Source organism: Myotis myotis, unplaced genomic scaffold (assembly GCF_014108235.1).
Source record: "Myotis myotis isolate mMyoMyo1 unplaced genomic scaffold, mMyoMyo1.p scaffold_m19_p_17, whole genome shotgun sequence".
NCBI classification, from domain to species: Eukaryota; Metazoa; Chordata; class Mammalia; order Chiroptera; family Vespertilionidae; genus Myotis; species Myotis myotis.
The window spans coordinates 8,177,741-8,205,650 of NW_023416321.1; the positions used below are offsets into that span (position 1 = coordinate 8,177,741).

Consider the following 27,910-nt stretch of genomic DNA (forward strand, 5'->3'; position numbering starts at 1 on the left):
AGGAAGGCTTCAGGGCAGGGGTGGGGGGCACATATGTGAGATGCCCACAGGGGTCGTGCTTCTAGGGAGGTACCTCCCACCCAAGGCAGAAGCTGAGTGTGCCCTGCAAAGGGTCGTGGTGGTTGATTGGCTATGCCATGTGTAGTACATGTTGGGGGTTGCCTATGGTGGCTCTTCTGGGTGCCACATGTTTAACTTCAGGCTTGGGGGAGGCAAGGAGGTGATGAGCAGGGTGGTACCCTAAGACCATAGACATATGGCAGCTGACATCCCCTCCCCTTGTGTTCTACTGCCAGGTGGCGTCATCACCTACATTGGTTCCAGTGGCTCTTCCCCGAGCCGCACCAGCCCTGAGTCCCTCTACAGTGACAGCTCGAATGGAAGCTTCCAGTCCCTGACCCAAGGCTGCCCCACCTACTTCCCACCATCACCCACTGGCTCCCTCACCCAGGACCCAGCTCGCTCCTTTGGGAGCATTCCACCCAGCTTGAGTGATGATGGCTCTCCCTCTTCATCTTCTTCATCCTCCTCTTCCTCCTCCTTTTATAATGGGAGCCCCCCAGGGGGTCTACAAGTGGCCCTGGAGGACAGCAGCCGAGTGTCCCCCAGCAAGAGCACCAGCAGCATCACCAGTGAGTACATTTCCAGATGATCCGGGAAAAGGAAGGTGGCAGACCGAGGTTGGGAGTTGGTGTCCATGTGAAAGTTATTCCCAGAGCCTACCCTGGCCTTGGAGATTTCTCCTAGAATTGCATCAGCTGTTGTTGAGCCCAGTCTGGTCATTTGAGTGCCCCCTGGATACGGGGGCTCCTCCTTAGTTTCCCCCCCAGAATCTCCAGCCCAGAAAACCTTCACCTCTGACCACTCAGACATCCCTCTTGCTCACCTGCTGCCCCTCTCTTCCCACAGAGCTCAATGGGATGGTGCTACTGTGTAAAGTCTGTGGAGACGTTGCCTCGGGCTTCCACTACGGTGTGCATGCCTGTGAGGGCTGTAAGGTGAGGCAGGTCGGGGGTAAGGACAGGGGCAGGTGACGCCCTCCCCCAGGAATCGTAGGCCTGGCCTAGATGGAGATGCTCACGAGCTGCCCCTGCCTTCTAGGGCTTTTTCCGTCGGAGCATCCAGCAGAACATCCAGTACAAAAGGTGTCTGAAAAATGAGAGCTGCTCCATCGTCCGCATAAATCGCAACCGCTGCCAGCAGTGTCGCTTCAAGAAGTGTCTCTCCGTGGGCATGTCCAGAGATGGTGAGGCAGCACTGTTGCCCCTCGAGCATTCCCCTTCCGTTTCCGGATTAACCCCTCCCTGTAAAAAGTCCCAAACTGAGACACATTATACTGGGAGGGGAGTCTCATTTGCATAGGGGACGCCCATACTTCATCCTCTTGGGCAAACACAGGTCTTCCCCATTAGTCCCTCTGGTCACCTCCTACCGAAATCCCTACTTGGAAAACCCCCTCCATGGGTGTGGCCTTGCTGGCTTTAGCTTTGATGGAACCCCCAGCCTTCAGGGTCTTGCCCTTTCAGGAGAAAGGAAGGAAGAGAAGCATGTGAGTGTGTATGAAAACTTCCTGACACTGCTCTCATCCTGTCACAGCTGTGCGTTTTGGGCGCATACCCAAACGGGAGAAGCAGCGGATGCTCGCTGAGATGCAGAGCGCCATGAACCTGGCCAACAACCAGTTGAGCAGCCAGTGCCCAATGGAGACCTCGCCCGTCCAGCACCCAACCCCAGGCCCCGTGGGCCCCTCACCACCCCCCGCTCCAGCCCCCTCACCCCTGGTGGGCTTCTCCCAGTTCCCACAACAGCTGACACCTCCCCGATCTCCAAGTCCTGAGCCCACAGTGGAAGATGTGATATCCCAGGTGGCCCGGGCCCACCGAGAGATCTTCACCTATGCCCATGACAAGCTGAGCTCACCTGGCAACTTTAATGCCAACCACGTATCAGCCAACCCTCCGGCCACCACCCCGCATCGCTGGGAAAGTCAAGGCTGCTCCCCTGTTCCCAATGACAACAACATCATGGCCGCACAACGTCATAACGAGGCCCTGAATGGTTTACACCAGCCTCCCTCCTACCCTCCTGCATGGCCCCCTGGCCCTGCCCAGCACAGCTGCCACCAGCCCAACAGCAATGGGCACCGTCTATGCCCCACCCACGTGTACCCAGCCCCAGAAGGCGAAGCACCTGCCAACAGCCCATGGCAGGGCAACTCCAAGAACGTTCTGCTGGTGAGGGCACCTGGGGTGAAGTGGGCAGGGGGCCTGCAAGACTGGATTTAGCATAGGGCAGCTGGGTGTGCCCGGAGGCTAACACAAGAATATCCTCTTCCCAGGGGAGGATGCTCAGGCCTGTAGCAAGGGCTCTGCCTGGGGAATCCCTGATCTCCACCTAGTACCTGATTTCTGCTTTACCTGAAAGACCCCTCCTCCCGGGCCACGGCCTCTCACCCAGCGCAAATCATGGGCCCAAACCTGTGGGGTGGGGAGCTCATCTGAGCTAGCCTGGCTGATACTCCCCTCCCCAAATCCCTTCCTCCTCCAGGCGTGTCCAATGAACATGTACCCACATGGATGCAGTGGGCGAACCGTGCAAGAGATCTGGGAGGATTTCTCCATGAGTTTCACACCCGCTGTGCGAGAGGTGGTAGAGTTTGCCAAGCACATCCCAGGCTTCCGTGACCTTTCTCAGCACGACCAGGTCACCCTGCTGAAGGCTGGCACCTTTGAGGTGAGTGACCCTTTTGTGCTCCCCACTCTTGACCTAGGGAAGCACCCAGCAGGAAATTTGGCATCTGGGGCAGGCAGTGTCTCTGAAAGGCTTTGGAACCCCAGTACCTTTGTCCTTAGACTCTGACTGAGGAGGGAGGGAGGGGGCAGAACATCTCTCACTCCTGCCTCAGGAGGCTGGGACTTGTGTCTTCTCAGCTGGGGTCTAGTCACATCCCATTGCCTTTAAAATAACACTTTCGGGCACACTGTACCCCCGTTCTAGGCCTGAGCAAATTAGTTTTGGTGAAGTGGCTTGCCCAAGGTTACAGGTAGTGACTAAATTGCGACTCAGATTTAGGCCTGTTGGATTTCAAAGCCAGTGTGGAATGTTCTCCATCCTTCCACCTGGTCTCCCACCTCCCGTTACCCATTTGGAAATTATCCCCACTCTTTACTGAGAAATCTAGTAAACCCTTGAGAAAACTTGAGGGGTGATTCGGCAAGTGCTCCTGCCACCTCACCCAGGATGACTTCCCGCTGCAGGTGCTGATGGTGCGCTTTGCATCGCTGTTCAACGTGAAGGACCAGACAGTGATGTTCCTGAGCCGCACCACCTACAGCCTACAGGAGCTCAGCGCCATGGGCATGGGCGACCTGCTCAGTGCCATGTTCGACTTCAGCGAGAAGCTCAACTCCCTGGCGCTGACGGAGGAGGAGCTGGGTCTCTTCACCGCGGTGGTGCTGGTCTCTGCAGGTAAGTCAAGCTTGCGCCTGAGCCTGACCCCGGGGAGGAGGCGGACGCAGTTCAATTGAACACACCTTTTATGGAGTACCTACTCTATGCCAGGCCCTGCGCTGGGCACTGGCGATACAGACATGATTCAGACACAGTCTAGCTTGGGAGACAGACTCATGCCCGGCTAATTGTAAAACAGTGAAATAAGTGTCACAGAAGCATGAACCAAGGGCTTAGGAAGCACACACAACTATTTCTGCCTGGGGAGCTGGGGAAGGAGGTGACACTGGAGTGGGGCCTCAAAGGACACGTGAGCTATTGCCAGGCAGGGGTGGGGGTGGGGGTGGAGGAGTGGGGGTGGGGAGGCATTCAAGCAGAGGGAACTACCGAGCAAAAAGCAAGGGAGCCTGGATAGGTTTGGCCTGTTTGGGGAAGGAGAGCGGCCTTGTGGGCTGGGAGGTGCCCAGCCCTGCTGAGCCCATGCTCCCAGCTCTCGGGCACCTCCTGCTCTGGGGCAGAGGCCTGGGGGGAGGACTTGTGCTTCCCTCCTCCTCCTTCCCCTGGGCCCTCTGAGGGGCTTCAGGGAGAGGCTGCATTGCCCGCTGCATCCTCCTGGCAGACCTCGGGGTCCTCCTGGCAGACCTCGGGGTCCTCCTGGCAGACCTCGGGGGGCTCCTGGCAGACCTCGGGGGGGTCCTGGCAGACCTCGGGGGGCTCCTGGCAGACCTCGGGGGGCTCCTGGCAGACCTCGGGGTCCTCGTCAGAGGAGCTCAGGGAGCTCGTCTCACTGCTGTCGTCTTCCCCACAGACCGCTCGGGCACGGAGAATTCCGCTTCGGTGGAGCAGCTCCAGGAGACGCTGCTGCGGGCTCTTCGGGCTCTGGTGCTGAAGAACCGGCCCTCGGAGACTTCCCGCTTCACCAAGCTGCTGCTCAAGCTGCCGGACCTGCGGACCCTGAACAACATGCATTCCGAGAAGCTGCTGTCCTTCCGGGTGGACGCCCAGTGACCCGCCCGGCCGGCCTTCTGCCGCTGCCCCCTTGTACAGAATCGAACTCTGCACTTCTCTCTCCTTTACGAGACGAAAAGGAAAAGCAAACCAGAATCTTATTTATATTGTTATAAAATATTCCAAGATGAGCCTCTGGCCCCCGCCCCCCGAGCCTTCTTGTAAATACCTGCCTCCCTCCCCCATCACTGAACCTCCCGCCCCCCCTATTTAAACCACTCTCTCCCCTCTAATTCTCTAGCCCCCCAATTTGTTCTATTCCTGTCTCAAATCCAATAGTTCACAGCTGAGCTGGCTCCTGTGGTGTGTGCTTGTTGGGGCCGGGGCAGGGAGGAAATAATGCCAAGGCTGGGGCACACCTCCATCTGGTCAGTCTGTGGGGTGGGTACTCTGCCAGCAGATGGGAGGGCACAGGGAGACAGCACACAAGTCTAAGGGGGGCGCCCACGGGGATTATTTTCATCATATATTTATTACATAAATATATAGTAAAATAGACGAGCAACAATTACCATAAAAATATCTTTCTTTAAAATCCTGACCCAAAACACAACGGGGTGAAAAATCGCACATAACAGACATACTGATTGTCAACATGGGGCAGGAGTAGGAGCCCCCCAAGTCACTCCTACTGGCCCCACCCCTGGGGAAGGGAACTACCTCCTTCCCTGTTTCTGGCCACAACCCCCCTCCCCCCCACCCCAGCACCAGCTTCTCATACATTCAGTAGCGCCTCCAGGGAAGTGTCCCCCTCCCCCCACCCAGGAGTTCCCAGGGCAGGAATTACCGTCCCTGTGGACGGTGTCTGTCACACGCCCTGCCCTCTCCCAGCCCTGTAGACCCGCCACCGGGAGAAGGCATAGGGGCTCCTCCACCCCCACCCTCCCCAAGTCTGAGCAGGGAGGAGGCTGGATGAGGTATGTGTGTTATGAGTGATAGAACGGGGAATACTGAGATGGAGAGGCGATGGTGGGGGTGGGGTAGTGGTCATGGCTCTGGCACCCCCTTGTCCTGGCCTGGACCCCTCATTCTATTCTCAGCAGCCCCTCCTCCCACCAATACTGCACCTGCTGCCCCACCCTGCCTGCCCTAGTGCCCTGGGCCAATACTGGGGGAGGCAATGCTAAGCACCCACGTCAAGGCCATCCCCCTCATTAGCACCAATGGCCCCCAGGAGGGCCCTGTCCCCCACTTCCAAAGCAGGGGCTGGGACAGCTGCCTCTCTAGAGCAGGTTTGTGGCACTCCTGAGTCCCCCCCCCCCCAGCTCCTCCCCCACCACATGTACTCGCTCACACATTCACACAGAAATGCACACATTCACCCCACATCACAGAGTGAGGGGGAAGGGTCAGGGGAGGAGTGGGGGATCACAGCTCATATGATTGGGGCGGGGTCTGGGGATTCCCAAGTGCCTGTAAGAGGCCACGCCTCTTCAAGACCTTTTCTCCACCATGTCCATGGCTGAGAATGGGGAATGAGGGGGAGAGGTGGGGCTGGAGGGACGGGGGAGACAGCAGACAGGTCAGGAATTCCACTGGGCCCCCAGGGGTAGGAAGAGGGTACAAGAGGGCTTGCCTATAGGACAGGAGGAATACAGGAACCAGAGCCCCAGGAGAGAGAGAGAGAGAGGGAGAGACAGCGACAGCATGTGCAGCCCACGTGCCCAAGGGGGCGGGGCAGGCACATGCACAGGTGACAGCACAGGTGACAGCAGATGCTCTTCTAGGCCCTCCCCTCTGCCCAAAACCTGAACAGCAAGGGAAGGACATGCCCTGATGGGCAGCATAGCATTGCCTTTGTGTGTGTGTGTGCATGCGTGTGTGTGTGTGTGTGTGTCTGTCTGTGTGTGTGTGTAGGGGGCTGTGGCAGGCTGAGGGTCAGGGTGGGGTGGCAGGTTCCCCACAACTTAAGACATTTTTGCCCCAGTAGTGCAAAGCGCAGGAAGCCCTGGCACCCCTCCCCCCTGCCCCATTCCCCATGGCTTCCGGGGGCATCTATGTCCACCCATCCATCCCTGCCGACATGCAGCCCTGAGCCCAGGGCCCTCTGGTCTGCTCTGCCCCTCCCCACCCTCCCCTTGCCCAGCCCTCCCCCCCCACCCCCCACCCCTACCCCCTCCGCCCCACGGGAGAGCTACCTCCTCGTCCCTCTCCCCTGCAGGGTGGGCGAGAGCCAAGGGGAGGAGGAGGGTAACTGACCCAAATGCAGACCAACAGAGCACTCCTCACCACAAAGGTGGGAGGTGGCTCAAGCCAAAGTCCCTGAATTAGAGAAAAGAGGAGGGGAAATGGGTCCCGGGGGCGGAGGGGCGGGCTGGCCTAAAGAGCTTCAAAGAAAAAAGGAGGAGCACCAACCGCCCCCTCCCCAGGGGCCCCAACGAAGTGCTATTAATCTAAGCATCCCATTCCTAGGTGCCTGCCCACCCGGAGTCTGGGTTCGTGCGTAGAAGCGGGAGTAGGGACGGAGGAGGGCAGAGGTTGGGGAGAGCCCAGAAGACATATGGGAAGCAGAGTCCTAAGGGGGCGGAGGCCCCGGGAGAAGCCCCGAGCGCACACACCCTCCTCGCCCTAGTGCAGAGCATCTGGATTGGAGCGAGTACAGCAGGATGTGAGGAGGGTGGGAGCTTGAGCCACAGTTTTTCCTGTGTGGGTGCCAAGGTGCAGAAGGAGTGGGGGGGGGGTGGGGATGGACGGACAGGGGAGGCCCCTGGGGCTGGGCACTTGAGAGGGGAGCTGTGTGGGCAGCAGGGCAGGCTGGTGAGGGGCCAGCTGGCATCCAGCGTGAGAGGTAGATGGAACTCAGCGGGCACGAGTGGCAGAGAGCAGAGGAAGTACTGGGATGGGGGTGCCAAAGGGGCACAGGGAGGGGCAAGGCAAGGGGTGGGTGGCCAGGACCCTGTTGTGTTAACTCACAGCTCTGATCGGCAGCCCTACCTTTAGGGACCTTGTGTGGGGGGCAGTTCTCTGATCTGGGGGGAGGAGGGGTAGTTCTCAAAGTGCATGGGGGTGGTAGGGGGGGTCCGCCCCTCTGGCCAGCCTCAGTTAATAACTTAATATTATCTCTCTCTCTCTCTCTAGCAATCGTTCGCTCGCTCTCTTTTTCTTTTTCTCTCTGTCTAGTTTTTCTTCATTTATCTTCTCCCCTTGCCTGGTTTCCAAAGTGCAGTTAGAATGACTATAATTTTTAACCTCCGGGGAGGAGCCAAGCCAAGCCCTTCTTTGCACCCAGGCATCCGGGGAAGCAGAGAGGCCCTTAGCCTGAGGGGGAATCTAGGCCAAGGAGCTAGACGGGGGGGCCTCTCTCTCGTGTGTGTGTGTGTGTGTGCAGGGGGCGAGCTGAGGGCCTGTCCCCCGACTCCACACTCCTGTCCCCTACAGTCAAGATGGCTTGTCCCCTCTCAGTCCTCCCTTCCTTCCCCTACCTTCTTGGAGGACGGGGCCCACGGTCCCTCCCAGCCTCCCACACTGTCCTTTCCATGGCAAGTTCGTCTGTGTGCCCTGTGCCAGGGCAGGAGGCTCTGAGGGACGGGGTAGTGCGGGTGTGTGTGGGAGCTGCATCTATCCAAGGACGAGAGGGAGGAGAGAAGAGGTGTGGGGGGTCTCCCTCAGCCCCCAGCTCTGCCCCTTCTCTCCAGGCTCCTCCCCACCAGCTCCGCACACCCTCTGGCCGCCTGAGGCTTTAGACTTCCTGATCCTCAAAGACCTCGAGGAAGAGTGGGGGGAAGAGTTCGGTGGGGCACTCGACTTTCATGTGGAGGAAGCGGCTGGCGTGGCAGGCCCCGATCATGCGGAGGTCAGTCACCTTCATCAGCAGCTTGGGCCAGAAGTGCGGAATGTTGTGTTTGCGGTGGTTGACGTAGTGCTCGAACGCCAGCAGGTACGCCTCCTGACTCTTCTCGATCTTGTCCACACACAGCAGGCCCGAGCGGTCTGCGGGAAAGGGGAGGCGTGAGGGTGAGAGGGTGAAGGGAGACAGAGGGGAGGGGAGGGGCAGGGAGTGGAGGAAAACACACTGTGGGCGGGCGGGGGGGGGGGCGGGGGGCGTGTGTAGGAGGAACAACTCCAAGGCGGAGGGAGGGTTGCGGAAGGGATGAGGACAGAGGGACAGAGAGGTGGGGAGAGAGGAAACTCAGCAATAGGGCAGGACTGGGGGCAGAGAGAAGGGTTGGGGGGCAGAGAGGTGGGGTGGGAATAAGGGTAGAGAAAGGATGAGGGGGCAGAGAGAGGGGATGGGGCAAAGATGGGAAAGGAGCAGAAGAGGGATCCGGAAGCAAGAGATGGGCTTGGGGAGCAGAAGAGACGGGGATGGGTGACAGAGCAGGGCACAGGGGACAGAGGATGGGCTGGGTGATGGAGGTGGCAGAGGTGAGCTTGTGGCACCCAGGGGTGGGCTTGGGGGCGGCAGAGAAGCCGGCCAAGGGAGAGAGGCGGGGGCTGAGGAAGGAGGAGGAGAACAGCCCTCCCAGCCAGCCAGCGGGTACCTGTTGACATTAGCAGCACGGCCTGCAGCAGAGCCACTTCCGTGTCGTCCAGGTTAAAGGCAGAGAGTGACTTGCCCAATTCAAAGATGGCGTCGGAGACGACGCCCAGGCCGCCATTCTTGAGCTGCTCCCGCTTGACAGCCATCTCCCCGCTCAGCGTCAGGGTGTCGCTCTCGGGGTCATAGCGGACAGCCGCCCGCAGGGACATGATCTCCATGCAGCACCCCTTCAGGAGGATGATCTGGTCTTCGCAAGGCAGCTGTGGGGCGGCGGGGCCAGGGAGGACTCAGCTCGCCCTCGCCAAGAGTTTCCCTCTCGCCCCCCCCCCCCCAGGGGAGGAGGGGTGGCCCCTGGAGCTGCGAGGCCACGCCTGGCCTCGGCCAGGAACATGGACTCTGCACAGCTCCCCTTGCGCTGGGCCCCAGACTTGCCCTATTTCATGAAACCTCACAATTACCCAATTCCATCTCCATCCCCACGGCAGATGAGGAAACAGATGCGAGGGAGTCAGGTGACATGGCCAAGGTCAGTCAGCTGGTACAGCAGCCTGTCCCCAGCTAGGGCTCTTTAAGACGAGAATGTCCGGGCTGCCTGGAGTTGGGGTGGCCACGCAGCGAGGGGGGAGAGGGGCTGGGAGGGCTTGAGAGGAGCGGTGGGAACGGGGCACGTGGAGCCCACTGGTTCCTTAGGGATCAGGTAGCCCAGAGTGTGTGTGAGTGTGTGTGGGGGGGGTGGGGGAGGGTGGAGGGTGGAGGGTGTGTGTTGATCTAAAGGAACTGTTCCCTGCCCAGAGGAACTCAGATGAGCATGTGCCGGGACTGAGTGGCCTGGGGAGCAGGTCTAGGTTCCCCTCCGTGTTTGTCACCATGTCTCCCCTCCCACCTGCCACTCACCTCGGAGAACATGGGCAGTTTTTTGGCAAAGTCCACCACACGGGTGATGGCCGGGGTGATGATCTTGGTAAACTCGCTGAAGGCCTCTAGGTCCACCTTGTCTCCGTCCGGCATGGAGACGATGGGTGACTGGCCAATGTCGTCCGGCTGGAGGGAGAGAGGGGGAGGGGGGGGGGGAGTCAGCCAGGGTTGCAGACCCCGTCCAACCTCTGAGGCTCCCTGCCCACCAGGGGGAGCTCCAAGGCAGCTTGGGGAAGAGGGGCCGCGGTACCTGGGGCTGCTAGATCCCAGGCCCCAGGCTTCTCCTTCACCTCCGGGCAGAGAACAGACCAGAGCCAGAGCTCCAAGTCTGCTAATAATAACAATGACCATCACAGCAGCAGAAGTAATGTCATGAGAATAGAAGCTATATTTACTGAGTATTGAATATGTGGCCAGGCACTAGGCCACGTGTTTTACACGTATTATCTCATTTAATCCTCACCACAACCCTATAAAGAAGGTATTATAGTTATCTCCATTTCACAGATGAGGAAACTGAGGCACAGGGCAGCTAACTAATAAGCCCAAGGTCATGACTAGTAAGTTGTAGAACCAGGCGGTCTGATTCCTGACCGTTACAGCACACTATTCCACCCACTAGCATACCTTACCAGGAACCAGACTGCCAGTTTCCTGCCTTCTTTCACCATAGACAACCACCTGACCATTCACTTGGCACTTGGTTTTGCCAGGGCCTAACACAATGCCCGGCACCCAGCAGGTGCCCCAAAATACTGTTCCATGACCGTGTCCTCCCCCTCTCCTCCCAGTTGCTGTGAGCGAAGAAAAGAGGAGAGGTCAGCCCTGCCGGAAATCTAATGAGGAAGGAAAGGCCCTGTCCTCACGTAGCTCCCAATCAGGTGGAATAGGCAGGACCCAGAGGCCAGTCATACATATATACAGGTGTTCAAATCAAATCAAAACCACCAAGGTCTGGGGAGTATCAGCTTTGTGCTAGAGCAAACCAAGAGGGCTTCCTGGAGGAGGCAAGACTCGGCTAGCTCTCCTCTCCCTGGCACCTCGCTGCCACTCACCCCGACCCCCTCTCTCCTTACCAGGAATTTCCGCCTCTGCTTCCAGTGGCTGCCCTGGGCATTTGTGCTGCGGTGGGCCTCCGTGGCAACATGGATCAGATCCCACTCTTCCGGAGTGGGCTCTGGTCGCTGCTGCAGGGATCGGATCATCTCCTCCTTCCGCCGCCGCTCCCGGTTCTGCTCGATCAGCTTGCGCTTGGCCACCCGCTTCGAGTCATCTAGAACCACTGTCGACAGGAAGACACAGGCCCTTTGCATGGCACTCTCCACCACCCTCTCAAAAACTACTCTTCCCAGTGTTGGGGAAACTGAGGGCCAGAGAGGTTGAGCGACTTCCGATCCACCTAGCAGCTGCGTGGCACAACCGGATCATGATAATCACTGGGACATCAGCTCCACGTCGGGCTGATCCAGAGGCATAGCAGGCTCTGGTCTAAAGGGTTATGGTGACAGCAGGTACTAGAAGGCCCTGCCACCCAATCCCTAGGCAATGAAAGAGATCCTCTCTCACCCAGAAGTGGGGTGTCCTCTCTGGATGGGGTGCTCAGGACTTCTTCCTACCCAACAACGCCCTCTAAGGCCTGGAGTTGGTGAAAGGCAGGTAAGCACCAGGTTCATGTGCAGGTCCCAGAGAGGAATGCTGTTTCCTGTTCCCCAGGGATGAGGGCAGCAGGGACCAAGATTCTGAACATTCACTTCACCATCGGCCTGACCTGCATTGTCACTCTGCCCTGTGGGCCCTGAGCGTACCTTGGAAGGCAGCTGCCCTATCTGAACTCACCCCCACCCCCAGCCCCGCCTGGCCCGACTCCCCCCAACCCCCATCCCCTTACAGTCCATGGCCATGCCCACGGCGATGCACTTCTTAAAGCGGCACAGCTGGCACTGGTTGCGGGTGATCTTATCGATGACACAGCAGCTGTCATACTTGCAGGAGTAGGTGGGATGGAGGTTCTTCTGGATTGTGCGGCGAAAGAAGCCCTGGGGCGGGAGGGAGATGGAGCGTGTTGTCATGGTGACCTTCCTGCACTGCCAGTGCAGCTCACCGGGGGGTGGGGGGTTAGTGAGGAAACCTGACACAGTGGGCCCAGGCCCACTGGGCTCTGTGAGGACTGGGGAGGACTTTAGGAACGCACGCCCTCAGCTCCTCCAGCTGCTTTGGGGGGGGGGGGGGATATGTGGGGAGGGGAGGGCAGAGGTGGGGATGATGACTGAAAGTATGGAGATCTGGGCCTGGGAGGGTGTGAGGTCCTGTGAAGCCTGAGTGATAGCAGCATTGGCATCCAGGAAATACCCGATTTCCGTCTTTCCCAAATGACCCTGACCCCAAACCACTCTCATACATGCTGCCTGTTGCCCATGCAGGTGGAGTTCATGAAAAAAGGGAGGGGGGAGGGAGGGTGTCAAAATGTGAAAGGAAGGCGGCATTGTGTATGAATTCTAGCAGCTTGAACACAACGTTTTCCGTTCTACGTATCACCATGAACGCTCACTGTGTGCCAGGCACTTCCAAGCCTTTTCTTTGGGGGCATCGTCACCTTTGACACTGGTGTCAATCCCATAGGGTACGAGCTGTCCCTGTCTCCGTTTTTCGGACTAGAAAACGGAAGCTTGGAGAGTTTAGCAATTTGTCCAAAGTCCCTTCATTTGCTTAAATTGCCCACATGGCTAAAGGGGTGTCAGAGCCAGGGCTGGCCCTGAGGCATGGGGTACCGAGGTCTGAGCGCTCAGATTCTAGGGTGCCTTAAAATCACCCAGGGTGCTCCGGATTCCTGGGCCTCGCTCTGACCTACGTGAGACCCGCTAGGGGCGGGGCGGGCATCCCTGTCCTTTGAGATGCTCTTCTGGAACTCGGGTCTGGGTCCCTGGTCTAGGTCACACTGCTGGTGTCGCTTCCAGGGACACTGCACTGGGACGCTGCATCCCTGCTGGTCCTGGTTGGGTCGACACCAAGAAAGAAAGGAACTGGGAGCCTTAACGTATTTTAAAATATTTCTGTTTCTTGGAAGGTTGACATTTTCAGGGGGTGAGGATCCCAGAGAAACCCTGCAGGTTGAAATGTCCAAAGTGAAATCTAATGAAGCTCTCCCTCCCCCCGGCCAAGTCTATGAACTTGTTCCCTCTGCCCAGGGAGACCCTGCCACCCTCTTCTCTCCTGGGCGCCGCAACCCCTACACTTTCCCAGCCCAGCTCTGGTTCGCACCCTTTCAAGTGCAGTAGAAGCAACTGGGGGGCTTGTTCCATGGCAGATTCTGGGCTCCCCCATGAGAGGCTCTGCTTGGGTAAGGTTGGCACGAGGCCTGGGGATCTGAGGGTAACTAGGACTGCAGGTGGTCCTTGAACCACATTTTGAAAAGCACTGATGTTACTTTCAACTGAGGTCTGTTTCTCTCTGGTAGGCTGTGAGCAGCTTGAGGACAGGGCGTAGATTATACTCCTCACACCCGATACGCTGGATGGGTGACTGCTGGCTGACATGTACTGAGTGCTTCTTTTGCGTCTGTTACTGTTTTAAATACTCTCTGTGGATGATCTCATTTAATTCTCCCAATAACTCTGTGAGGTAGGTCGCAATGATTATCCCCACTTTATAGATGAAGAAACCGAGGCTCAGAGAGATCAGGCATCTTACCGATGGGGGCAGAGCAGGGATTATGAATGGACACATGGATGAATGAATAAGAGAAATGATGATGTAATAGGTGCGTTTTAGGTGACACGTTTATAGAGCCATCTGTTGCGCTGGGTGCTGAGAGCCTTAAAAAGCGTGAGATGGGGGCTCAGGCAGTGGGGGAGGGGCAGGAGCTGGCTGGTCCATACCTTGCAGCCCTCACAAGTGATGCAGCGGTAGTGATAACCGGTTGCCTTGTCCCCACACACGACACACTGCTCGTCTTTGTCCAGGTAACTAGGGATATACCCTGGGAGGGAGGAAGGGAGGCAGGCAGGCAGGCATGGCTTGGGCCCCTAGCTGGGAGGCTCTTACACTTTCTGCATTCCCCAACTTTCCTTTCTTGGCCCATCCCCTAGCCCAGCCCCCCTGAAGGGTAGAATCCTAGGCACATCAGAGGTGATCTTGTCCATCCCCTTCCGTAAGAACATGGAGAATCCCAGAGTTCTTCTGTTTGCTCATTCAGGGCCTTTCTCTCGCTGCCCCCCCAGGGGCAAGGGGGTGCAGGAGAAGCAGCAGCAAATGTCAGCAGCTCATCTCAGGGGGAAGACAGCCCCTCAGCTCTTTAGCCCAGGCCCTCATTTGGGGGTGGGGGAGGGATCTCAGGGAAGAGGGTTATGGGAGAAGGGAAGAGGTCCTTTCTGACCTAATCCATCTTCAAGGCTGGGGCCCACATCACCCCTCTCACCTTCAGACAAGTCCATCCCAAGCCCTCTAGGAGGCGCTCCCCATGGGACACAGGAGCTGCTGGTACACGCCAGGCTCCAGAAGAGCCCTGGTCTGGCGTGGTGGCGTTCAGGGCAGGGAGGAGGGGCACACACAGCCAGGCTCACCTGACATGCTGGTTTTCAGGGAACATTGGCCGTTCTTTCTTTTTCGCTTTCCATCTGGTGACCTGGCACTGGATGGGGGCAAAGTGGGCAGAATCACAGAGCAGTCTTTGGGCAGCCCCCTTCTCATCCAACAGGCTTAGATACCCCCCCCCCCGGCCCAACTCCCTGCCCTTCATGTCCTCATTCTACCTCCCACCCCTAGGTCAGCTGACAAAACTGAGAAGGGTCCAGCTATCTAGAAGCTTCAGAGAGAGATAAGGGGCTTGGCTGGGGCACAAGCATGTTCTAGGGCACGCGTGCACACACACACACACACACACACACACACACAGCATTATAGAACCTTCAACACCCATAATCTACAATATCCACATATTTAAGCCTTCAGTGCGTGAGACATGCAGAAAGAATCTTCAGGACATGCTCAGAGTTATATAACCTTTAGAACACACACACACACACACACACACACACACGCAACACAAGCCCACTAGATATGAATCACGATGCAGCCTTCAGTATGAACCCTAGCATGGTCAATAAGCACCAGGATCTACATAACTACACAATTTTTATGGCGTTCTCCAATGTGTTATATGACCTCTAGGGTATGTCCATGTGTTACACAACCCTCTGGACAGACACCTAATAATACTCCTCCCTACCCTCAGTAAACATGTTGTTTGATTTCCAGGTCATACACACGTGCTACATAACCACAGTGCGGGCAAACACAGAGTGCCCAGCAACTGGAACCCAGAGCCAAGAACAGGAGCCTACGAAAGGACTTCCAGAGTCACCCTGTCCATGGCATCCATCTCACAGAGCAGCAGACAGAGGCCCCCACTTGTGCTTGGTGACGCCGAGCACTGAAATCAGTCGGGACAAGGACCCTGAGCCCCTCCATGCAAGGTATTAGCCACCCATAGCCACTGCACACATGTCACCAGCCTCTCCACATACATGTTACATAACCTCGGCACACACAGGTTACATAAGCCTTCCACATGCACGCACGGATTGTATAACCTGCCACACCCACTCTCCATGTGGCATGTTGCAGGGCCCCTGCCCTGACGCAGCTCCCAACATACTGACACAGTGACCTTGGTCAGGGTCATAGTCAAAGACAGCTCTGTGCGCCACACTCCCTGGAGACTACCCCTGTCGGATTACTACAGTGTTGGGAAGGTCAGATCTCCCTTCCCGCTCCAGCGGGGGAGGGTGTGGGGGAAACTCTGAGCCACCTAGGGCCCCAGTTGAGCAGTCCGGTTTTCAGCAATTATTAGATTTATAGCCTCTGGGTGCAGTCCCAGGGACAGCCACAAGGTGGCGCATGGATATGGGGGAGGGGAGAATAACGGGTAGGGGTGCAGCTCTGGGGGACCGGGAACCCGGATTCCAGCCTTTCCCTGCTTAGGAGCAGCGTCTTCCAGATTTACGAGGTCTGGGCAGGGAAGCACAGAGGTTACCAGTGAGAGCTACGCAGTGACACGCCCAACCTTTTTCAGAGCCCCCCGCCCTGGGGTGAGTCTTTGGGGAGGGGAAACTCTAGGTGCCCTACCCAACTGACAGCCCCATCCATTTCCCCCACCCCTCCAGAGACCCAGTCTTGGGCCCCAGGGCTTTGCCTGGCCAGGCTTCTGGCCTCCTGGCTCAGAATCTGGTCTCCTAGGCAACGGCCACTCTGCTCCCCAGAACAACCCATCCCCCACCCTCTCCCTGGCCATAGACACAGGCTGTACCCAGCTCCAGGGGCACCACGCCAACTGGCACAAAGTTCTGTGCCACTCGGAGTTAACGGGAGAGGCAGAGACCCTCTGGGCTCCTCAAGGGTAATACAGATCACAGGTAGCCATTCCCAGCAATGTGTGTGGGGCTCATGCCTCCTCCACCGGTAAGCAAAACCTTCACAGCTGGCATCCACTCCACTTCCTGGGAGGAGCCCCATGGTAGCGCCCGCCCTTGCCCATGAACAAGGAAGAGCTTGTGGGGCTCCCAAAAGGTTCCAAATATAAGCATGGGCTAACGAGAGTTACTGGTGCATGTGCCCCGAACTGTCACGTCACGTGCACCACGGCTCGTGGACTGCACACTGGTGGCGATGTGAGCAGGCTGGCAGGGAGAGGAGGCAAATGGCGAGACTGTTTGCATTCCACATGCTCAGGTGAGGGCGGCCGAGGGGACCTGGGGGGCGGGGGGAAGCATGTGAGCCTGCCCAGGACTGTCCAGGGAGGGGCCGTGTGCCTGCCTCGTGTAATTTCTCCTTGTCACTTCCCCACTCCAAAATGGGCATCTCTCCTCCAGGTGCCTAATTCCCGTCACATGAACATGACCTCATCTCCTGGGCAAAGGTAAGCAGCAGGTTTGCTGGCCTCGCGTCCATTCCCCTAAAGGCCCAAGCTCAGCTCGCTTTTGCCCAACCAGGTGACCATGCCTGCCAGCTAAGAGTTGGCAAGACCTAGTTGCCGGACCCATTACCTGTTCTCCTCTGGGTCTGACCCACACTCCACCTTGCTTGGCTTCTGTTCCATTCACTTTAATTCCATCCAGGATGCCCTCCAGCACGCCAAGAGACTGGGTGGGCACAGTGGCCCCCCCTGGCACGCCCACAGATTGCCCACCCCCTGCCACCCAGGCTAGGGCACAGCACCCATGGTGCCCGCCTCAGCACTTGGCCTTTCACACCATGCCCTGAGCCCCGAGGGGGGTGGGCGGTGAGATAGGCCAGGGAGTGGCAGGTGGTAGTGTTGGGGGGAAAGCTGGTTCCGTGGGGGAGTCCTGGGCTGGGGGAGTAGCTTCGGAGTCTTGTCCTGTCGAGGTCCCTGCAGAGAGAGGAGAGAAGCAGGGATAAGGTGGCACCGTGGTGGAAAGTGGTCCTTTGGTGGCAACAGTTTGGGCTCTTTGCGCTCACAACAAGATGGCGGTGGGCATGGAGGGCAGGCACAGGGAGAGAAGCAGGAGAACCCCTCCGACGGACAGGTTTTAGCAGGCAAAACTGGAGAGTCATGTCCTAAGCCCCAGACACGGAAAGGGGTGGAGGGAAAGAATGAGATCATCCATGTACCATGTCCCAGTCCTCACATTCAATCAAGTATCTGGCCCCTAACAATGCCTAATAAATGTTCTTGTTACCACTGATCTAGCCAAGTTTTTATAAAACGCACCATACTCTGGGGCAAGAGGGGACCAGAGATGAGCAATTTTCAAGCCAGGCATGGGGGGTGGGGGTACTTGTGAAGGAAGGATGGGGTGTGGGAATGGGGCACCTGAGTGCCTTAACGGAGAGAGATACTGAAGACCGTGGGGAGCTGACCCCCCTGCTGCTGGCCGTCTTGTGACTCCAACCCGGCCTCCCAAGGACTCCAGAGCTGTCCAGGAAGGTCCCAAGTCACACTTCCCAGTCTGAGGACCAGACATCCCAGTTGGTTTAGCTGAGCTGCCACCCACCAGGTTGGCAAGAGGTAAAGGAAGGAAACTAACACGTGTTGACTTCACAGATGAGGAAACTGAGGCTCAGAAAGCTGGGCCGTCACTCGAAGTCACCAAGCTAGTGAGCAGGTGGCTCAGGGCTTGAACCCCCGAAGCCTGGCTTGAATGCTTGCCTTGTTCCAATGCCTGGGGGCCAGGGCCGTGCCAACCTGGGCCCCCCGTTTCCTCCACATGCACCTCTGACCACAGGCTCCCGACCGGAGGTTTACTGTCTGTGCACACAGGCAGGTGTGGGCATGTTTAAGGGGGACAAAGGGTGCAATTCCCAACACACAACCTTCATCCAGTAGCTGCTGCCCCAGAGACCTCGCCCCTGGGCCCTCCGCCCCACCCCCAGGAGCTGATAAGGAGCCAGAGTAGGAGGGGAATGTGAGATAAGTCCGGCCATTGGGCAGGGCAGTGGGGCAGGGCCCCTGCACTCAGGTGAGCCCTCAGTGTAGGGAGTGTGGCAGGAGGACAGAAGGGTGGTCCGTTCTGCCTCGGACACCCCCACAGACCAGAACAGGGCACTGGGGGCTGGACAGGAGGCTGGGGGGGTTGTGAGCGGGGAGCCTAGCCCGGAGAGTCGTCAAGAAAGTAGGTCAAGTTTTTCTTGGCTTGTGGAGAAATTCCTGTTATAAATTTATAATGGCGTAGCCAGCCCTGAGGGGTGGAGGTGGGGGGAGAAGTAGGAGTGGGTGGGGATGCCCAGGGACTGGGCACTGGGGCCTGCTGCTCTCAGCCAGAGCAGTGAGGGGTAAGGGGCCAGGGCAGTGGTGGGGTTGGGCTGGACAATAGAGGGCTATTTTCTGTCGCCCGTTTCCACTTCTATCTGTGCCCAACAAGGCTTCCTTGGGTCTGTCTGTCTGCATCTGAATGTCTCTCTCTCTCTCTCTCTCTCTCTCTCTCTGGGTGTCTCCCCATCTCCCCCCCAGGCTGTGCCTCGGTGCTTGGCACACCCTGGCTGCAGTGCTGCCCCCGCCTGTCTCCTGCCCACCTGGCACGCTGCCACCACTTGTTTACAGAGGCTGGAAAAATCCACTCGCCAGCAGGAGGCCCAAGTGCCCCTGGGGAGGGGAGGAGGCGGGCGCAGGAGTGGGCATGCTGAGAGAGGGGCAGCCCTGGGGAGCAGGCCCTGGGGGCAGACGAAGAGGGCCAGGGTGTGTGCAAGTGGGTGTGAGCAGCCCTGGGCCGGGCCAGGCGGAGAACACCAGCAGCAGCCACATGCCACGGGCAATTCCTGCCCCAGGCCCTAGCTCTGGAGGACCCCTCCTCCCTCACACCGGCCACTGCCAGTTGCTACAGGGCACACCTGGGGCAGTGCCAACCTAAGCCACCATGTTTATCTTCCCTTCCCCCTCCCCAGCCCAGCCTTAACTCCAAATGTGTCTGGGCACTGCCAAGGGCTTGCACGTGCCCGCTGCGGGAGGGGAAAGCTCTTTTTCTGCCTCAACTCTGCGCTGTGCTGAACGGTGTCCGGGTGCCTGTCAGCGTGACCCAGGCTACCCTGAGCCCCTGGCAGTGGGCAGAGGAGGAAGGCACTGTCCTCACGGCTGAAGGCGCCTTGGCCTGGCATCTAGCAAGAGGCCGGGGATTCCTTGTCATCTCTCTAGGGACACACCTGGGTCTCTGAGGCGACACAGAGCACGGAAAGGGCCCAACATTCAGGGAGGCACATACCACGTGAGCCGGTGTTAGCTGTGGGCAGAGAAGGGTCAGTGGGGAAGGGGAGTGGGGCAGGGAGACCCACCCTGAAGGGCAGCCCCTCTCCCCTCCTCCTGGAGTCCTTTTTTTGTTCTTCTTCTAACCTGGAGTCCTGCTTAACTCCCCCAGCTCCTTCCTTGCGCTGAGGCTCAGGCCCACGGAGGCAGAGGGGGTGGGGCTATGGGGTTCTGAGTCCAGGCTGGACAGTCGGACAGCAAGACCCACCTGTCGGCTGGCCCGGCCACCCACTCCCTCTGTCAGATAAGAGCGGCCGGTGGCAGCGTGGGCAAGGTGCCCGTGGAGGGGAAGCGTTTCATTAAGCCTGAGTGCTTCTGCAATGGGGGGCCAGACGAGCGCCCAGTGTGGCATCCGCAGGCTCCATGCCAGGTTCCCACTGCCAGACTGCCCCCTCCGCAGCCCTGTGGACCCAAGGAATTTTCCTAAAGGACTCCTGGGGCGGCCAGAGGGGACCTTCTGCCTCCGGAATCTAGCCCCCAGTTCTATACACATTACTCTCCTGGGTGTCTGCGCTTGGCTCTGGCCCCACCTGCCTGGGGCCCCTAAACTTTGTCCTTAATGCTCTAAAGGAAGCCCAGCCCTCCTTGCCAACCACAGAAGGAAAGGCACACTCAGAGGGGGCCCAGAAAGGGGGAGAACGAGGAGGAAGACTGGGGTGAAAGAGATGATGGGGGAGAGGGGAAGGAAGATGAGGAGAACAAAGAGCGGAGCAGGGATGGGGTAGGGGGGGCGCTAATGAAGTATAGGGATAGGAAGAAAGGCGGCAATGAGATGAGGTGGGGGATGGGGAGAGAGGGAGGGGAGTGAGGGGTGAGGTAGAGAGGAGGACAGATATGGGGAGGAGAGACAAATGGAGGGGGAGACAAAGAAAGAAAGGTAACAAAGAAAGATGGGGGGGGGGCGTTGATTCATGCCCTGCCTAAGTCCCACCCCATGGAGGCTGGGGGAGGGGGAGTAGAAATGGTTTCCACGGTGACAGCTGGTTCTTGGTGGCCTGGCATGTGGGCTATTAATAGTGCCGTGGGTAGGTTCACACCTCCCTCTCCCCTTCCCCTTTGCCTGCTGCTGGGGGGCGGGGGGATACTACCCCCCCCTCCTAATGATCTGGCATTGATGCGCTGACCCCATATCATGGGAGTCAGGAAGGGTGATACTAAGGGCCCAGGTGACTACTGAACCCAAACATACACATAGGCATGCACAGGCAGACACAGGCATCCGTGTGCAGACACTGCCGCCCATGCCAGCGTGGGCTCCCGTGGGCGGCCACGGGCACCGACAGTCCCTGGGAGTCTGGCGAAGGTGGAGGCTGCGGCAGCAACACAAGCCCCCCACATGAAGGGGCAGTGCCCCGCAGGGGTGGGGCCTTGTTTTCCTTTCCCAGGCCCTCCCTGTTCTACTCTCAGGTGTGGACTGAGCAGGATTGCCCCACCCAACTCAGTCCTATCCTAGTGCCAGGAAGGCGGGAAGGAAGGTACTGTTGGGCAGGTGTGAGATGGCAGAGGAGTACACAGACTCGGGCACCAGCTTGGCAGGCGGGAGGGAGGGGGGCGGGGAGGCCCAGGAGGCAGCATTCCTTGGGGGGCTCCCTCTGGGCACCCATGAGATGGGATTCTGGAACCTAAAGGCAGTGACCCTGAAGTCTGATCTCCTAGCCACTGTGGGACCCTGGAGGCTAGAGAATGGGAAATGGGGGTGGAAGGGATTGGATCAACAAAGGATCCTGTCCCCCAAAAGAATAGAACAGGAAACTCCCCCCTGTAGGTCAGAGACAGAAGGACATAAACAGCGGCCTTAGCTTGGGCCAGATGCCCAGTATTAACATCAAAGACTGTGCTCCCCCCAACATAACCTCACCCACCTGCTGCTCTACCCTCCCTCCTCCTAACCCAGCCCAGCTCCCGTCAGGCATCAAGGTGGGTGCCCAGGTCTAGAGGTCACCCCCCTCCCCCGTGCCCAGCTCCTCCCCTGCCAATTCATAGAACTTTGTGTCCCCTGACCCAGTTCCCCGCGGGAATGGAAGTGGAAAATGCAAATAGCCCAGAAAGCAGAGCTGGGAGCACCCCCAGCTGGGCATGGCACATTCTCCCCACCCTCCCCCCAGCAGCCAGGGGTAATTGGAGCTGGGCGCTGGGGCAGCTGAAGGCTGGAGGCATGAGTGTCACGGGGCCAAGGCGCTCACTGCAGATGGTATCATGGGCACAGAGCTCGGGGTCCTCCCTTCCCCACTCCCCTCTTCCAAGGAGAGAGGAAGAGGCCGGAGAAAGGAATTGTCACCAAGCCCCGGGGAGCACCGCCCAGGAGGGAAGGAAATGGTGGAAGGGAAAGGCAGGGATGTTCTTCTCCCAGGCACCCCAGGGAGGTGGAAGCTAGCCCCACCGAGGGCTGGCGGGAGGGAAAGACCGAGGGAGGGGAAAGGAGGGAGGAAGGGAAAGGGAGGGAGGCAGAGAGGGAGAGGGACGAAGAGAGACAGAGAGGGAGGGAGAGAGGGGAAAGAGAAGGGGGGAGAGAGAGAGGGAAAAGGAGAGGGAGGGAAGAAATGGGGAGGGAGAGATTAAAAAGTGTGTGTGTGTGTGTGTGTGTGTGTGTGTGTGTGTGTGTGTGTGTGTGTCTCGCGCGCAGCACGCAGGCTGTGCATGCAGTTGGGTCTCAGGCACATACATGGACACGTGCAGACACACACTCACCCCGCATGCGCAGACGGCGGCTCCCGTGCTATTCCACAGATATTCAGAGCCCTCCCCAACCCACACATGCACAAAACACGCACACATGGGTGAGCGCACAACACACCCACTCACTGGTGTGTACAAAAACGCCAACAGCCACCAAATCTCGACCCGTTTCCCTTTCCCCGCCCACGAGCCCGGGGAAAAGAGAAAATGAAACAGGCAGCTGAAGCTCTTGGAGCCAAGAGCTCATCTCTTCCTTGCGAGAGAAGAAGAGGAGGAGGAGGAAGAGGGGGAGGGTTGGGGGCTTGGTCCAGCCATGCAGCACTTGGCTACTGCTGGAGGGTGTGGCTGTGCCTTCGGCCCTAATCTTGAACGCCAGTCCCCGGGGCCACGGAGTGAATGCTCCCCCCACAAGGCGAGGGAGCAATGGTGGCATTTTCTGGGCACCAGTAAGTCCCATTTTGCTACCCTTGTCTACCCAGACAACGTCTGGCCCCTCCCTCTGGACCACCTCACACAAAGGTAAACAAAAGTTAGTTCCTCTTTGGCAGCCCTGCCAGGGAGGAGGACTGCACCACATGCCTGAAAACCGTCTGCCCTCCCCCCCCACACCAGCCCCAGATGCCTCCATGGGAGACTGAGAACTGTCCCTGGTTCCAGCGGGTAAGTGGACCCCCGCCCTGGAGTGGGCCAGGCCCTGGGAGGGCAGGAGAGTCCACAGGTGTTACTCACAAAGCCAGGATGCGCCCGGCATTGAGCACAGGTGTCACCCATGGTGTATTATTCACCCTCACTCAGAGGGAGGTAGGCATCATTGTCTCGAGATGATGAAAACCCAGGCCCAAATTCAGCAACTGGTGTTTGGCAAACACCCAGTTGCCAACTCCCAGCCAGTGCTCTTCCTACTGTGGTCATGCTTGCCTCCCCCACCAACACCAAATAGGTTCCGCAAGCACTTCTGCAGCCATGAGACCTAGAGTTGGGCTGGGCGCCCCAGTGGCCCACCATAGGCCATCCGCCCCGTTATTCTTGCTGCACCTTGAAGGGGGAGAGCTGAATAAAAGGAATTGGGAGGAGAGAGAGGAGTCTTACCACCGGCTTCACAGAGGGAAAAGGCAACCCAGGGCAGACCCTGGATCCCAAGGCCCTATGCCTCCTCCCACACTGCTCCTGACTCAGTGCCCCCACCCTTCACACAAATGCCCCCTCCATGCAAGGGTGGGGAATCTGGTGTCCGTCAGCCAGGCTGGGTCCTGGTTGGTCAGTCAATGGTAGGTAGCTAGGTTGCTGGGTCCCCAGGAGAGAGGAAGGGTGCTGTACTCTATAAGTAAGGAGGGTTTGGGAGAGGAGCCTGCTTCCCTTGCTATTCTCCCCCTGCCCGCCCCGCCCCCCCCCCCCCCCATTCCCAGTGCTCAGACTTGTCCCAGCAGAGATGCAGTGATGCCCAAACATTCATGCATGTGCCCCTAACTGGGGAGGTGTGCCCCCAGGCTGAGATGCCAAGGGCTCCTTTTAAGCAGCCGCTATAAGGTGAGGTTCAGAGCAGCTCCAGGTGAGGTTCTGAACTTGTAGAGGAGAAAATGGTGACACAAAGGCTGAGGAGTCCAGAGATTACACGGACCCACTATGCCCGCCGACTCCGCCCTTTCTCATTCCTGCCCCTGTGATGTCTAGGAGCTTCTCCAAGAAATCCAGGGGGCCCCAGGCCCACGGGCTTCCCCATTGTAAGAGCTAACACATACAGTGTTTGTTATGCACCCGGTACTTTTTAGAGCATTTTTGTATGTTCTAAATCAGCCATGGGCAAACTACGGCCCACGGGCCGGATCCGGCCCGTTTGAAATGAATAAAACTAAAAAAAAAAAAAAAAAAGACCGTACCCTTTTATGTAATGATGTTTACTTTGAATTTATATTAGTTCACACAAACACTCCATCCATGCTTTTGTTCCGGCCCTCCGGTCCAGTTTAAGAACCCATTGTGGCCCTCGAGTCAAAAAGTTTGCCCACCCCTGTTCTAAATCCTCTGATCCTCAAAAGCTGAATGAAGTAGGTATTACCATCTCCAACTTACAGATAATGCAAGGGGTAGGTTAAATCACTTGCCCAAGGTTATACAACCAGCAAGTGGCATGGCTGGGATTCAAACCCAGGCAACCTCGTTCCCAACAAGTCTGTGTTCTTAACCATTCTAGGATAGTTGCTACCTGCTGGAGGAATGAGACCTTGGTCCCTGTGACCAAGCCTCCGTCTTCCCTTCTGTAGCAACCCACGGATTCTCTCTGGTGGAATCACTACCAGTGCTTCCTCGCCCAAACAGACCACAGCTAGAGGGGAGCAAAGCAGAAATGCCTGGTGTCCCCCCCTTCAGATTCACTCTCTGGAAGAGTTGCCTGTTCTGCTGCCCTGGGCTGGAGGCTGCACCTCACTCAGCCCTGCACAGAGTCTGGGCAGCTGTACCCTCAGAAGCACACTCTGAGGCTAGGCAATGAGGACACAGCTGTCGGGCATCTCTGAGGTGGGTCTCAGCTGCCAGGGGTGTGGAGTAAGGCCGCTGTAGGTCCTGCCAACTCTGGCCACTGCCCATGGGGGTGAGTCTCTTCCAGTGGGGGAGTGTGGTGAGGGGCTCCTCACCGGCTGGGTTGGAGCTAGCCTGCTGTGGCGTGCATACCCGGGCTTCCACCCATCTGGTGTCTCCTGGCTGAGCCTGCCAGCCTGAGAGGTCAGCATGGACAGTAGGTAATCTCCTTCCCTATCCCCCATTCCCAGCCCTCAAAATGTGCTGGCCTGCAGCTGCAGCATTGAGGAAGTACAGGATGTCCTGAGCATTCGCTGAGCCCCCTGCCCCACCCCTCCCCACCCCAACCTTCCCATGACCCCAGAGGCAGGGCAGGCGGGGGCTGAGGGGCGGGGTTTGAGCATTAACAGCCGGAAAACTATGAAGAACCTCAATGCCAGTTCCCAGCTCTGAGAAAGGAGGTTGTGGCAAAAGCAGACGAGAACAGGGGTAGACGGAGCTAGTGACAGGGTGAGAGTTACAGTCTGGCAGACACACAAGGAAAGGGAATCAGACACAGCAAGACAGAGCAACGGAGAGATGGCGTTAGAGAGAAATTCCAAGTCAAAAATACACATCACTCACCCAGACACTCACCAGCATACAGCCGAAGGAAGGCTTCCAAGTTTAGAGAGGAGGGCAGAGGTGGAAAAAGGGGCCAGACTCAGGGCCAGAGGCAGGAACTCGGCTGGGGGAGAGTGAACTGCCCCAGGAAAGGCTCAGACAAAAGATCCCAGCAGGGGCAGCGAGATTCCCGCCCCCACCACCCTTTGCTTTTAGGGTGGGGAGAGAGATTCTAGAACCTCCTTCCCCTAGCAGCCAGGACAACCCCAGCTGCTGGAAGTCACTGGACACTGCTTCAGGCCCATGACTCGGCTCTCTGGGACCCCCCTGTCCCTACTCTCTTTGCTCCAGTTTCTCTGTCCCTCAAAAAAAAAAAAAAAAAAAAAAAAAGCTAAGCCTTGAGGAAGAAAATAGAAGGAAGCTTAAGGGAAAGAGTCCATGACTATATGTGCATCTGGGGATGAGCCTGACAGCACAGTTGCAGTGTATTTGCTTCTGGGGGTGTCTAGGCGCAACGGTTGGTGTGGGCCTGAGCTTTGTGAATGCCTTCTGCACCTGAGTCCCTGGGACTGTGTGCACATACGTGCACCTGTGACTGGAGTTCCCACAGTCAATCAATTAACAAGTATTTACAGAACACTTCCTGTGCTGGGCTCTGGGCGGGACCGAGCTCTGGGAGTCATCCTGCCAGGGCTCAGGCTCACTATCTAGGACGGTGGGCTGACAAGCGATAGAGACCTAGAACGTTATCACGAATGCATTCCTTGCACCATGAGGCAGAAAGGTCCTTTCACGCAAACAAATTTAATTTTGTTGGGAGCAGGGGTTTTGTTGTCAACAGTAGGAGTCCAAGAAAATACTTGTTGCTACATTGTGTATCCATGTGTTGATGTGTAACCACGTTTGGCGTTTGACTGAGTGACAGCGACTGTTACGGCAGGCGATAATGCCTGTGTGACTGGGCTCATGCGAGCACGTGTGTGCCTGTGAGTGGCAGGGTCTTTTGTAACGTGTGGCTGCGTGCAATTGCCCTGTGTTCATGCATGCGTGCGACAGAGACTTTTTTTATGTGGGTGACAGAGACTCCTCCTTGCCCCTGTGTGTGACAGCATCTCCGTGTGACCCTGTGCGTGAGTACGTGCATGGGTCCATCTCCCGTGGGTGTGTCCCACCCCTCTGAGCTCCCCAGTGCGGCAGACGCCGGCCTTTTCCCCTGTCCCCATGTGGGTGTGTCCAGCAGCTCCTGTCCTTGAGTCTGCCTGGGTGTCCCTGGGCGTGCATGTGGCTGTCTGTGCGGGCATATCTCAGCGTCTGCATGTCACATTTGCTCCCCCCTCGCCTTGGACAACAGCCCTGTTCATTCCGCCCCCCTCCTAGGGCCAGAGCCATCATTGTGAGGTGGGTTCCCATCCCACTGGCTTTCCTCCTGGGACCTCCACCCTGGAAATGGTGGCTCCCTCCATTGCCTCCAGCCCCAGGCCTTTCTTTCACACCGGACAAGGGAGGGCCCCAGGCAGAGAAGGGGCACCGGAGGAGACACGTTGCAAGGGGAGGGGAAAAAAGGGGGGGCACGCACAACACAGGTCCATTCCTCCCTCTTTTCTCCAACCACCCTGGCTTGCAATTCCCCTAATCATCTTGGGACCCTCAAATACACTCCCCCACCCCCAGCCACGTTTTTTGCAATTAGGAGTGTTGCACCCGGAGAGCCATGCTCAACCGGGGAGGCGGGTGAAGTGGGGGGGGGGGGGACTTCCCTCTCCCTCCCCTGGGCCCTTGCAAGCTCACCAACCCACCCCACTATTACTAGCCTCCGCAACCAGAGGCAGCTTTGCAAAGGCCACTCGGCCTCCGAGGCTAGGGGTGGGGGCCAAGGGGGGGCAGGCCTCCGGCGCACCGTAAACAAACCGCGGCGCGGCGGGCGGGGGCGCTCGGGCGGCCGGCAGCGGGGCCGGGGCCGGGCCCGGGAATGCGCAGCAGACGGGCCGGACAGAGGCCAGGCGGGCCCTCGAGGGGGAGGCCTGGACGCCATCTCCGCTGGCAAATCCCGGGGCCCACCGACCTCCTAGCAGCACCTCCCTTCCCAAGGGCGTAAGTTGCAAGCTCCCGGGCTGTGACAGGGTCACCGGGGCGTCCGGGCAGGCGGAGGCTGGCGGCGGGAACCCCCCGGGCGCCCCCAGATCGCCGGGGAGCTGGCCACAGAGCCCCGCGGCTTTGCATAATCAATCGCGAGGTATTTGCATATTAATGCCCCCTCGCTCCCTCCTCCTTACCTCGGCGTGGCGCGCTGGACCGGGCTGGGCAGCGACGCGGGGTCTCAGCGCCCCGTGCGGGGGGCGTCCATCGGGGGCCGGTAGGGCCCGGGCCGCCCGCCTCCTGCGCCCGGGTGTTGAGTGCGAGTGAGCGCGGGGGGGCGGGGGGCGAGTGTGGCGGCCCCGCGGCTCCTCCGGCAGAGGCGGCGGCCGCTCTTGGCTCCTCCCTTCCCCGCCCCGCTCCGGCTGGGGCTCTCGCTC

General features: G+C 58.4%; 3 protein-coding genes across 6 annotated transcripts in view; 2 read left to right on the forward strand and 1 right to left on the reverse strand.

Moving 5' to 3' along the window:
* Window positions 1-256: 256 nt before the first annotated feature.
* Window positions 257-3,527, forward strand: NR1D1 (nuclear receptor subfamily 1 group D member 1). Its single transcript, XM_036339530.1, has 6 exons — window positions 257-632; window positions 910-998; window positions 1,102-1,246; window positions 1,597-2,234; window positions 2,548-2,733; window positions 3,240-3,527. The coding sequence occupies exons 1-6, from the start codon at window positions 257-259 to the stop codon at window positions 3,525-3,527; spliced, it is 1,722 nt and encodes a 573-aa protein (XP_036195423.1).
* On the reverse strand, window positions 3,519-27,868 carry THRA (thyroid hormone receptor alpha). Of its 4 annotated transcripts, none has more exons than XM_036339098.1 (10): window positions 27,671-27,868; window positions 16,894-17,237; window positions 14,413-14,480; window positions 13,729-13,829; window positions 11,742-11,889; window positions 10,930-11,135; window positions 9,833-9,979; window positions 8,940-9,198; window positions 8,261-8,388; window positions 3,519-4,521 (listed from the first exon to the last, which is right to left on the reverse strand). In XM_036339098.1, the coding sequence occupies exons 2-10, from the start codon at window positions 16,944-16,946 to the stop codon at window positions 4,030-4,032; spliced, it is 1,602 nt and encodes a 533-aa protein (XP_036194991.1). In that variant the 5' UTR covers window positions 16,947-17,237; window positions 27,671-27,868; the 3' UTR covers window positions 3,519-4,029. The 4 variants fall into 4 exon arrangements, with proteins under 4 accessions (XP_036194991.1, XP_036194992.1, XP_036194993.1 ...); XM_036339099.1 differs by having other exon boundaries at window positions 3,519-4,404; window positions 27,671-27,866; XM_036339100.1 differs by lacking the exons at window positions 13,729-13,829; window positions 27,671-27,868 and having other exon boundaries at window positions 16,894-16,958.
* MED24 (mediator complex subunit 24) overlaps window positions 27,342-27,910 on the forward strand; it is a 32,005-nt gene continuing 31,436 nt past the window's right edge. Inside the window, exon 1 of the mRNA XM_036339080.1 lies at window positions 27,342-27,488. The gene's annotated coding sequence lies outside the window, so the exon portion shown is untranslated. The remainder of the gene's footprint in view (window positions 27,489-27,910) is intronic.